Genomic DNA, 13,148 nt, shown 5'->3' with positions numbered 1-13,148 from the left:
CCCTGATGGGCCCTGCTTTGTGCGTGACAGGGGGCAGCGCCAAACCCCCTGATTGGCCCTGCTCTGTGAGTGACAGGGGGTGGCGCCGCAACTCCCTATCGACCCTGCCTTGAGTGTGACAGGGGGCGGTGCACCAACCCCCCAATCGGCCATACCCTGAGCGTGACTAGGGGTGGCATCGCAACCTCCCAATCCGCCCTGCTCTGTGCATGACAGGGGGTGGCGCCCCAACTCCCCAATCAGCCCTGCTCTGAGCCCGACCAGGGGCTGCACCTAGGGATTGGGCCTGCCCTCTGTCACCCAGGAGCGGGCCTAAGCCAGCAGGTCATTATCTCCCGAGTGGTCCCAGACTGCGAGAGGGCACAGGCCGGGCTGAGGGACCCCCTCTCCACCCCGAGTGCACAAATTTTTGTGCAACGGGTCTCTAGTCTGTAATAATAAAAGCATAATATGCAAATTGACTGAACGGCCTAACAGCCATCCGGACGATCACGCTATGACACCCACTGGCGCCAGGCCAGCCAAGGCAGGTGCAATGTGATTGGTTGGGGGCCTCGCCATTGCCCCATGATTGCCCCGCAGAGGGAGGCCCAGGCCACTGGCTGGCGGGGTGATCAATCAGGGGGCTCCACAATTGCCCCAAAGAGGGAGGCCCAGGCCACCGACCGCTGGGCTGTGGCGGGTGGGCGGGGCCTCCCTCTGCGGGGCAATTGATCGCAGGGCTCCAGACTGTGAGAGGGAGCAGGCCGGGCTGAGGGACCCCCCCACCCCTTACAGTGTACGAATTTCGTGCACTGGGCCTCTAATTTATTTTATAAGAAGCTGAGATTTTGGTAGAGGTAGATATTAATTCCTAGTCTTTTAGTCTGTGAGTCACACAGGGATGTTGAATGGTTTTCTTAGAACTGCATTTGAGTCAGTATAAAGTTAGGGTTATAAATGTTGAATGTACTTTATTTTGTGTATTTATAGGAACCAGACAGCAAGATTTAAAAAGTGAATTTGTGCCTGGAAATAGCTAGATAATATGGAAGATAAGGATTGTTTAATTAAAAAAATTTCTATTTGAGAAGTTAAGAGAGATACAGGGGGAGAGTGAGGACAATGTAAGTCTTGTTGAAACATAACTCAAAGGCATATAGTTTGCTAGTCCATGAGAAAAACCAGTAACAGATTGATTTAATTTATCAAAGGAGAAAGGAGGGGGAGAAGAAAAAGCATATTTAGGAATAGTGAATTTTGTTTTCCTTTCTTTGGCTAAGCTGCTGATTAGCTGGCAGCAAGTGAAGAGAACAATTAGGATATTCTACCCTTAGGCAGCTGGATGGGTCATCAAAGAAAACAGTTTTAGTTGTTTATGACTCTCCAGAAGACCTTGAGTGTTTAACTGTGACTTACACCTGTGTCTTTGTATTATGTCTACCACTATCCTCCTTAGCATTTCCATGCCAGATCTGCATCAGAATTTCTCACTTGCTTTAATTATGATCATGTTTCTGTGATTTCTTTTGTAATTTTTGTATTCTTTGGTGTGTTAGATGGCCTTTCCAAAAAGTTAATGCTATATCTTCCTGGGGTATTGTTGGCCATTTGAATTCCTTTAACATTGTGTGCACGTAATTTGTTAAATTCTTAGATCAGAAAGTCTTAGTCTGTTTGAGACTATATGGGAAATGTGAGCTTTGCAGTGGATTTCTCTGGTGAATTCTCCAGTAAGCCAACAAAATGTATTTATCTGAAGCAATTTATACTCTTTTACCTTACTGTTGCTTTGAAATTCAGGTCATGAATTTGGAATATTTTGTAAATTGTCTTTTCTATAGTTAGATTTACTGTTATGTGCTTTATCATTGATGAAGAATGGGAATAATGATAAATTCTGTTTTCTTACAGTCAAAGGAGATTGGTTTGTTAGATGTAGATGTATATGGCCCATCAATTCCAAAGATGATGAATCTGAAAGGAAATCCAGAATTATCACAGAGTAAGTAAAAAGAGATAAATAGTATGATAATAGTTACACTTTTATTTATATTTAGTACCTGCTGTGTACTAAATTAAAGTCAGACATTTTACTATGTGCTGTGTGCACTCAGTGTAGTATAGTAATTCTGAAATCAGATATGAAGCTAGGCTGCCTGGGTTTGAATTCCACCTCTGTCACTTACTGTGTAGGTTTGAAGGTTTGGGTGAATTGTTTTTTGTTTTTTTTTGATGGGTTTTGTTTTCTTTCTTTTTTTAAAATTTTTTATTATAAGTCTTTTCCATAACATTTCTAAGGCAAAAATTTTTTCCCCTTTACTGATTAAGATATTACAAATGTATCCTTATCCCTCCAATGTCCCCTCATACCCCCAATCCTGCCCTCACCCTCAGCCCCTGTTGTCCACATCCATCGCTTATGCTTATATGCATGCATACAAGTCCTTTGGTTGATCTCTCCCCCTCACTCCCACCCTCCCCTACCTTCCCTCTGAGTTTTAAGCATCTGATCGATGCTTCTCTGTCTCTACATCTGTTTTTGTTCATCGGTTTATGTTGTTCATTATAATCCACGTATGAGTGAGAGCATGTGATATTTATCTTTCTCTGACTGACTTATTTCATTTAGCATAATGCTCTCCAGGTCCATCCATGCTGTTGCAAATGGTAGGAGTTCCTTCCTTTTTACAGCAGCATAGTATTCCATTGTGTAGATGTACCACAGTTTTCTAATCCATTCATCTGCTGATGGGCACTTAGGCTGATTCCAAATCTTAGCTATTGTAAATTGTGCTGCTATGAACATAGGGATGTATATATCCTTTTGGGTGAATTGTTTAGCCTTTTTGTGCCTTAACCCTTGCCTACCCTCCCCATATATAAAATAGGGGTAACAATTGCTGTGAGTAATCACTCAGTTACAAAATTGCTGTAAGTATATGGCACATAATAAGTGATCAAAAGTTAGCTCATCACTATTGTCTCTTTATATTAAACTGGAGGCCTGGTGCACGAAATTCGTGCTGGGGGAGGGGGCGGTCCCCTCAACCCAGCCTGCATCCTCTCCAATCTGGGACCCCTTCGGGAATGTCCGACTGCCAGTTTTGGCCCAATCTCGGGGATCGGGCCTAAACCAGCAGTCAGACATCCCTCTCACAATCCTGGACTGCTGGCTCCTAATCGCTCACCTGCCTGCCTGCCTGGTTGCCCCTAAATGCCTCTGCGTGCCGGCCTGATCTCCCCTAACTACTCCCCCTGCTGGCCTGGTCACCCCTTCATGCCCCATCTGCCGGCCTGGCCGCCCCTACCTGCCCCCCCGCCAGCCTGGTTGCCCCTAACTGGCCCCCCCTCCAGCCTGGCCCCCTCTTATTGCCCCCCTGCTGGCCTGATTGCCCCTCACAGCCCCCCTGCTGGCCTGGTCACCCCATGCAGCCTGCTGTTCAGTCATTTGGTTGTCCCTCACTAACCCCGCTGCTGGCCTGGTCATAGGCAGCCATTTTGTGAGGGCATGAGGGTTAATTTGTATATTACCTCTTTATTATATAGGCGGATGTGTGGATATATGGGAGTATTTGAATAGAAAGTATCTTACCTAATAATAGACAAACATGTAAATTGACCGTACCTTCGTTACGCTAACCAGCCAATCAGGAGAGTATGCAAATTAACCCAACAAAGATGGTGGTTAATTTGCATACGTAGGCTCCAAGCGGTGGAGCGAAGCCTGACTGCCCCGGGGCTGGAGCAGCGAAACCTGACGGCTCCGGGGCCTTTCCCTTGGCTGCTGGAGCACGGCCAGAGCGAAGGCCTGGGTCCCGGGTGCCAGAGGCAAACCGGTGCCAGCAGCCAAGGGAAAGGAAGGCCTATTGCAGGAATCTCTTCATGCAACAGGCCTCTAGTATAATATATTTGTGTTAGAAGAGATGAAAATTATTTTCTCTAATCAGATTTTTATCATATTTGTCTTAAAGTGTTTTAAAAAAAAAACCACTCAAAACATTAGTCTTCAGTGCCATCAATAGAGTAATTTTTTTGAGTAAATCTTTAATATTTACTATTTTTGTTATTACATTTTCTCATAATGCTATCAAATATAAAGCTTTAAGAACAAGAAATGCTATAATCAAAAATGAAAAATTGGAATAACTAATAATTTTTCTTGAAAAATGGTTTTAAGTGAAATTAGTTTATTAAAATTTATTTCTAATTATAATGAATATAAAATTGAATACCTTTTTTTGTTTCTTTTATTGGGCTTTTTATTTTCCATGGATCTAGATCAAAATTACTGTATTTACTAAAGAGTATTTCCATGTGTTTTTTTTTTCTCATTCAAAGGTATAGACATTGTCTACTATTCAAGATGCTTTTGTTTGAATTTTAGTTGTTGGAGTCAATTACAATGTTAAATTCTGGATAATTATTTATAAGACAATAAGGATTCTTCTTTTTTTAAAATTTATTCTTTATTGATTAAAGTATTCCATATGTCTTCTTTTTCTCCCATTGACCTCTCCCCAACCACTCCCCCCGCACCCCCCCAGCACATGTCCTCACCTCCCTAGTGTCTGTGTTTATTGGTTATGCTTATATGCATGCATACAAGTCCTTTGGTTGATCTCTTAACCCGCACCCTCTACCCATCTCCCCCTGCCTTCCCTCTGAGGTTTGATGGTTTGTTAGATGCTTTTCTGTCTCTATTTTTGTTCATCAGTTTATGTTGTTCATTATATTCTACAAATGAGTGAGATCATGTGATATTTATCTTTCTCCTGGCTTATTTTGCTTAACATAATGCTCTCCATGTCCATCCATGCTGTTGTGAATGGTAAGAGTTCCTTTTTTACCACAGTGTAGTATTCCACTATGCTGTGGTACAGTGTAGATGTACCACAGTTTTTCAATCCACTCATCTGCTGATGGGCACTTAGGCTGTTTCCAAATCTTAGCTATTATAAATTGTGTTGCTATGAACATAGGGATGCATATATCCATTCTGATTTTTGGGATATATTCCTAAAAGTGGGATTACTGGGTCAAATGGGAGTTCCATTTTTAATTTTTTTGAGGAAACTCAAAAATATGTCTGATATTTTGCTGCCTGTGGATTCCTCTAAGATTTTTATGGTTTCCCGTCTTATGTTTAAGTCCTTTATCCATTTTGAGTTTATTTTTGTACATGGTGTAAGTTGGTGGTCTAGTTTCATTTTTTTGTATGTATCTGTTCAATTTTCCCAACACCATTTATTGAAGAGACTGTCTTGACTACATTGTATGCTGTTGCCTCCTTTGTCAAATATTAATTGAGCATAATAGCTTGGGTTGATTTCTGGGTTCTCTGTTCTGTTCCATTCGTCAATATGTCTGTTTTTGTGCTAGTATCAGGCAGTTTTGAGAACAGTGGCTTTGTAATACAGCTTGATATCTGGTATTGAGATCCCTCCTACTTTGTTCTTCTTTCTCAGGATTCCTGCGGCTATCCAGGGTCTTTTTTTATTCCATATGAATTTTGGGGGAGTTTGTTCTAGTTCTGTGAAATATGCCATTGGTATTTTAATGGGGATTGCATTGAATCTGTAGATTGCTTTGGGTAGAGTAAGGATTCTTCTTCACATTTTGAAGGAAACTTGAAGATCTAGTGATTACAAAATTGACCCTAACAGTTTTATATTATAAGACCCACTTAGTTGTTTTCTTGTTTCAGGAACATACACACTTACTAAAGCTAAGCTATTCTAGTTTCTTTGTTCTTTGTCCTTTTAGTGGAATTCATACTTAGTTTGAAAATATGTGACATGAGCCAAGATGTCAAACTTTTCCAAAGAAATAGTAATGAATTTGCATACCTTAAGTGATAGACTCATTATGTCTGTTTCTTGATTAAAGTAATGTGAAAACTGGTACATACAGCACATGAGTGATGGCAAAACGGAGCCCTTGGTGTCAGTCTTTTCTTAAGTATTAAGTTCAGTCTCTGCCAACATAAGTACTTGAAGTGAGCTTTAATTTCTCTCTTTCTGTTTTACTGAAGCTGTAATCTTAAATTTGATGTTTGCAAATTGGCTGCCATTACATAAGCTTTCTGGTATAGATGAGCTACTGGAAATCTGAAAAGCTTAAAAAGAATACTTTGTGTGTTGACAAGCTGATTTTAAGTCCCCCAAGAAATAAACTGAACTACTATTAAGGCATTCAATTAAAGCAGGGGTGGGAAACCTTTTTTCTACCAAGGGTCATTTGGATATTTATAACATCATTCACGGGCCATACAAAATTATCAACTTAAAAATTAGCCTGCTATATTTGGTCAAACATTTAACTCACCCCTAATGCCTCGGCAGAGTCAGACCAGATGATTTCATGGGCCTTATATGACCTGTGGGCCAGACGTTCCTCACTCCTGACTTAAAGGAATGTGGATTCTTTTCTTCCAAGTTTTAAATTTTTATTTATTTCAGAGAGGAAGTGAGAAGGAGAGAGAGAGAGAGAGAGAGAGAGAAACATCAATGATGAGAGAGATCAATGATGAGAGAGAGTCATTGATCTGCTGCCCCCTGCATGCCTCACACCAGGGATCGAGCCCACAACCCAGGCATATGCCTTTACCGGGAATCGAACTGAGGCCTCCTGGTTCATAGGTCGATGTTCAACCACTGAGTTATGCCAACTGGGCAATTTGTATATGTTTTTATATAAAATTATGGGGATGGAAAATCTAGCCAGTTTGTAGAAAGCATATTATACAAAAACCTCAACAGGTTGACATCATAATGGCTGCAAATGACCAGTTGCTTTGGGAAATCAATGGAGATTAGAATAAAATCCACGTGCAGTTGGGAAAACTATCATCTAAGCAAGAATGTAACTTTAAAAAAAAAAGAACAAAAGAACGAATACCATTACTTGTCTTTTTTAACTTTCCAAATAACACGATATTCAAATTTCATATTATAGTATGGGCAAATTATAGCCCCAGAAATTATTGAGTGGAAAGGTTTGCAACTGAAATTGCAAGTGAATAAGTGGTAATTACACAAAAAGATGTGTTGCTGCATTTCACTAATGTAAATATTCTTTTTTGTGACCATGTTAAGGATTTTTACTAAGCTTTCCAAAATGATTTTTATTGGTAGAAATAGCTGCTTTCTTTCACAGTTTTGTGATGATAAATCATTTTAACAAGAATACTTGTGAATTCATTACTACTTTGTTTTACTAAAGAATGTCTTTTAATGTACTTCCCTAATAGAGTGGGGAAATTTTAAGGCCTGAGGAGAAAGGTTACTAAAATTGAAATGTCAAGTAATTTTATTGAAGACTAGAGGCCCAGTGCACGAAATTTGTGCAAGAGTAGGCCTTCCTTCCCTGGCTGCTGGAACTGGCTTCCCTCTGGTACCCGGGACCTGGGCTTCCCTTGAGCAGCCCCAGCTTCCTCCGGAAGGACGCCTGGTCTAATTAGCATATTATGCTTTTATTATTATAGATGACATTGAACTTATTAATGATTAAATGTGAGACTTTTTTGAGTAGGACCCATTTATTTTTTCTGTTGTTGGGGGATAGAAAATTTGAACTCATGACAATATTCTGCTCTATCTGTCTTAAGGCATTAAGCATTTTTCATGTTTAGGAATTGTGTGTGGGCTTATGAGACAGAGAAATTGTGGAAAATCAGCTTGGGCAATTGACCTTTAATAGTAGCACTCAGCTCCAGTAAGAACTGCAAAGAAGCAACTAAGATTTCTTAAAAGTAATTTAAATTCATAAAGAATGATAGTGAACTCTACTTATTTCTGAAGTCATCTTGCTGTTTTTTTTTTCCAGGGATTAGAATTAGGGGTGTTACTGAAGTTGTTGAGATGGATGATTAAATTTTAATGCAGTGGAACTCTCAAAGCTTCTCATTTATAATTTGCTTCTTCTTTTCATTGTCCTGTGGACCCTTGGGTTTCATCTGATGCTACAGTTGCTCTGATTATCTCTGGGAAAGGTTCTTGGATGAATTCCATAATCGTGTTACAGGAATGACTTTTTCTTTGCTGCTTTCCTGAATTATTTTTATAACCGCTTTTATACCTAGAATATTAAGACAGGTGATATTCCTAACATACTGATGGGTTGAAGGAATCTCAGAAAGTTGTTTTGTTTTGCTCGGGCTTTAGGTGCTTTATCTTTGAAATATCTCAGAGATAAGGTCTATGTTCTGTGAAGAGTCCCATCACCCTCATTTATCAAAACAAAAGTCCGTCCATCTCTCTACTTGGTTCATTGTTTCTTGCATAGGACATTGAATAGACCTAAACTCAATATCTGTTAGTGTGGTAAAACCCTTTTCCTTTGACAATCCTGAGCTGAAGAATAGCCAGCTGTTTTTTGGAGTTTTACTTGCTCTGTTGCAAACCATCCTTAGCCAGGGGCTGCAGCAATTGAAATCATTGAAGGATGCCTTATTTAATCACTGAACAACTAAATGTATCTGAGTAGCTACTCTCTGTTAATTTTGGTTTACTTTCACAGGATGGCATCAAATAGTGTTGACTAGGTGTATCTGTATATATGTCAGGCCATTGTGTTTATGATTAGCATCTGCCACAAGACAAGACTGATATTCTCCTATACTTCTTTCACATTTGACTATGTCAGAGGGCTAGCCTTCAGATGTGTAGATGTGTTATTCCTACCAGTAGTATAGCGCATTTGTAATGGGTCCATCTGTTAAGGCTATTTGTACTTCACATTTTTCTTTTACAGTAGCCCCTGGTTAAAAAAACAAGTAATCATACTTTTCCCCCCTTCTTATTTCCTAAACTTTTGATGATTTTCAGTGTTTTTCAAAATTATCAACACATTTTCAGTATCTTCTCTCAGATGAGAAAAATAAAAGAACTTACTCTTGTTAGGTAGTGGGAGGATTAGCTTGTAATTATATTTGTAATGCTCTGTTTTTATTTATGTGCCCTGCAAAAGTTTTGCTTTTTAGAATATACCTCATTATTGTTGATTCATAGTTACTTTAATAAATTCACTAGGTACTTTAGAAACCTTTTGAGGGTACTTTAACAAAACATATGCTGCCTTTTTTTAAAAAAAGGTTAACAGAAACTAAGCCATTTAAAAAGGAAAGTAGTTTGGTGAAAGCAGTGTGTCAAATGAGTTTTGAAAATGGAAGTGGGGAATATTCATCTATGAATTAGGAACCCTATAGGAAAAGGCAAGATGCAATTAATAATGACACTACTAATATGTATATTATGAGGCATGGAGAGTTTTGCTGATCTAGAATTGGTGAGGCTAACTAGAGAGAGGAAAATTAGACATGCTAACCCCTGGACCCCCAGAAAAAAAAACCCCAATGAAATAAGGCATCTTTTTCACTTTCTTCTGGACTTCTGCTCTAGGTTTTGTGTATTTGGTATGAGTCCATACAGGTGATGGATTGAAATGACATAATTTTCATCAAGATTGGATAGATTTTGTACACCCATGTTCATAGCAGCATTGTTCACTGTAGCTGTAATGTGGAAGCTACTTAAATGTCCATGAATGGATGAATAGATAAGGAAATGTGGCATATACATGTAATGTAATATTATTCAGCTTTGAAAAGGAAATTCTGACATATCTGCAACATGGATGAACCAAGAGGACATTTTGCTAAGTGAAATAAGCTAGTCACAACAAGAGAAATACTGTATAATTCCTCTTATATGAAGTACTTAGAGTAGTTAGCTTCACAGACACAGAAAATAGAATGGTGCTTGATGGGAACTGGGAGGAGGGAGAAATGAGGAATTAATGTTTACTAGGTGTGGAGTTTTAGTTTTACAAAATGAAAAAAGTTATAGAGGTGGTGATAGTTGGATACTATTTTGAACGTATGTAATACCTCTGAGTTATACATTTAAAAATAATTAAGATGGTAAATTTTATGTTTGTATATTTTACCACAATGAAAAATATTTGAAAAAAAAAAGGATTGGGTAAATTTGCTCTAGCAATTTTACTAGTACTGGACATAACAATACAGGGTTTCTTCAGTATTATCTATAGTATCGACCCAGTGAATCAACTGTTCTTTAAAAGAGCAATCAGTACCAAACTGAGAAAAAATAGAATAGTGGTGTTTCATTGGGAGACATAGTAAGCTTAGCTATAAGCCTTCTCTAATTTTCAGTTTGGAAACTTTACTAACCTACAAATTGTTACGAATTATACCCTAAAATTATATTTTCATATCATGATAAGTGATATAACTTGTTATTTAAAATTCATAATGTTATTCCTACCAGTATTATCATTTACCAGTAATATTACCAATGTTATAAAGCTCTGAATGATTGATCTGGTCTTCTCCTTTATCTAATTCTAACCGCCTGAATTCCAACAAGTTTGCCTTGTTGCTCAGTGAACACCAGTTACAGTGGACTCCGTTTCTCAAAAAATGCCAAGCTCTGTGCTGTCTCGGGATCCTCACATATTTTATTCTCTCTGTTTGAAATGTCTTCCACCTCTACTGTCTTCCACCCCTTCCCCACAAATAATTTATACTCATCAGGTCTTAGTTTTAATGTTTCTTCTTCTATGACACCTCTTCTGACTCCTTATTGCAATTATAAGGATAGAGTTTTTGAGTTATCTGTTGAATTTTTTTCTATCTCCCCTATTAAACAATACAGTATCCACAAAGCAGAGGCTATCTTACTTGATTCGTTTTGCTAATGCTTGGTATGTAGTGGATAGGCAGTAAACCTAGTGGAATAAGTGAATAAGCTTCCTGCTCAGTTTCTTTTACGTTAGCTGCTTACTTTATTTTCTGCTTTGGATATATGAGTAACTTAATTTGCAAACATAATATACATATTTTTATGAATAATAAAGTTTTAAGACATCTCAGCAGTTAATTATTGTGATATATTTGAGTGGCTGTCTTATACTTCTTTTTTCATTTTTTACTTTTTTCCATTTTGTAGGAAAAAAACACTTTTATATAGCTAGTGATTTGACTTTTGAGAATTATCCTATATAATAAAAGCCTAATATGCAAATTGTCTTCTTGGGCGGTTGTTCGATCGGGAGACCGGGAGTTCGACCACTCAGTATGATGTGTCCTGACCACCAGGGGGCGGCATGGAACATGGTAGGTGTCAGCGACGCGGCGCTGGCAGTGGGCAGCAGTGGAGGCACGGCCAGCCCCAATGGGCCCCGACGGGAGCAGGACCATGGCAGGATGGTAGAGCAGGTGAACGGGCGGCACCAGGCCAAGGTGGGTGTGGGCGCACCCCCGATTGCCCTGCTGATTGCCCTGTAGACAGCGACCAGCGGTGGTGGGGGGAGGGGCCGCCGCCCAGCTCCCAGGTGCTGAGGGAGCCCGGCAGGGGCCCAGGCCCTGATTGATCACCCCGCAGATGGGATGGTAGAGCAGATGAGGGGGTGGCACCAGGTCGAGGCAGGGTGCCAGTTGGGGCTGTGGGGCTGTGAGCCTGGGGGTGCGAGCTGGGGCTGCTAGCCTGGGGGCGTGAGCTGGGACCTGATCTCCACAGCCCACCCCGAGGTACCCCACCCATGCATGAATTCGTGAACCAGGCCTCTAGTGTTACATAAAGTGAAATGTTTGCTTATGTTTCAATATGATGGGACTGTGCTAGTCTCGCCTCATATTTTAGCTTTGAAATGTTGAGCATTGCTCTGCTTCCTTATAACAGGTAGAGTCTTATAGGGTCTGAATCTGAGCCATGGTGGAAAATACAGCTCTGGGACTATCAACAACCTGGAGAAATAGAAGAATTAGTAGCTCAGCATACGCATCATTCTTTCCTTAGACCATCCTCATTGCCAACCTAAAATAGTACATGGATACTAATAGGAAGATCTTATTTGAGACCATTTATTCTGGAAATTGGTATTTGTAATGGGTTCAGAGAAGTAGTTTGCAGTGGCAGTAGGGTTTTGATTTTAGTCTGCTGTCTCTGAGGTCTTTCAATTAAGGAAAAGAAAGCAGAAACAGCAGCTTGCATTTTAATGGGCTTTGGGATTTCCCTTGCAATATACAGGCCACATACTTTTTTGAAGTGGTAGAATGTCTTCAGCTGGGTTTCTGAGAAAGCAGTGCTCTTTGCTCTACTAATTAGTGTATTAGGGAGTGCAGAACTGGACTGAGGAAGGAGAAATGGAAGGAGAGCCAATATGAAAATGTGTTGTCAAGCTGTCTGTGCTAAATGTGACAGATTGCTTGACTGCATGGGACTAGATAAACTCAATCTCAGGACAGCCTATCTGGGAGAAAAGGGGAAGGCTTTATCCACTGGACAAAGGCTCACCTCAGGAAGTATTAACTCCAAGTTCTGTACGAGTGATTCCTGGCAGAGTCCTATGGAGTCTGGTGGTGTCCCTACTTTGGCGTCAATATGAAAGTTTTGGGGTGGGAGGCGAGAAGCACACAGCATATAGGCCTGAAGTGAGGTATGGCCAGGTAGCTCCTCTGTGACATTGGGCAGAGCCCATATGGAGCTGGTTGTCACAGTGGTGGCTGAAATAAGAGGTGAGTGAGGCTTCTGATACATGGACATGGAAAGCTGAGCATCAAAGTCTAGATCTAAAAATTTGGCTTCCTTATGATTGAGGTTTATGGGGGTCATGTAATGCTGGTCAGTTTTAAGAATGGGACTCTAATATAAGGTCTAAGTTTTAACTGATAGTTATCCTATATAATAATCCTATATAATAAAAGGGTAATATGCTAATTGACCTTCACACTGTTGCAAAGATGGTGGCACCCACAGCCAATAAGGAGGGAATATACTAATTGACTGCTCTGCCCTCTAAGATGGCAGCACCCATAGCCAATAAGGAGGGAATATGCTAATTGCCTGCCCCACCCTCAAAGATCGAGGCGCCCACAGCCACAAGATGGCGGCGCCCAGTTCCCTCAGCCCCACCGGGGCAGCAGGTGCTCCATGTGCCTGCCTCTGGAGTCCCCCAGTCGCCTCAGCCCCCCCAGCCACCTAGGGCCAGCCCAAAGTCCAGGCAAGCCTCAGATGACCAGTCACTATGAGGCTCACTGACCACCTCTTGGCCCTTTTCCCCTGGCCTGCAGGCTCCAATTGCCCAATGGAAAATGGGGAACTAGGGTGGGGGGCAGGGCCAGGTAACGGGTGGAATGGCTGACC

The 13,148-nt window shown here is 40.6% G+C and overlaps 1 protein-coding gene across 1 annotated transcript in view; it reads left to right on the top strand.

Moving 5' to 3' along the window:
* Positions 1 to 13,148, top strand: part of NUBPL (nucleotide binding protein like) — a gene marked incomplete at its 3' end in the record, with an annotated part of 206,430 nt that overhangs the window by 49,470 nt on the left and 143,812 nt on the right. The window contains exon 4 of the mRNA XM_006085884.3: positions 1,894 to 1,984. Within this exon, the coding sequence (XP_006085946.3) occupies positions 1,894 to 1,984 (91 nt within the window). The remainder of the gene's footprint in view (positions 1 to 1,893; positions 1,985 to 13,148) is intronic.

The sequence above is a fragment of the Myotis lucifugus genome, unplaced genomic scaffold (genome assembly GCF_000147115.1).
Source record: "Myotis lucifugus unplaced genomic scaffold, Myoluc2.0 scaffold_22, whole genome shotgun sequence".
In the NCBI taxonomy this organism is placed as follows: Eukaryota; Metazoa; Chordata; class Mammalia; order Chiroptera; family Vespertilionidae; genus Myotis; species Myotis lucifugus.
The sequence above is the reverse complement of the archived record's forward strand: the minus strand, read 5'-3'. Positions and strand labels throughout refer to the sequence as shown.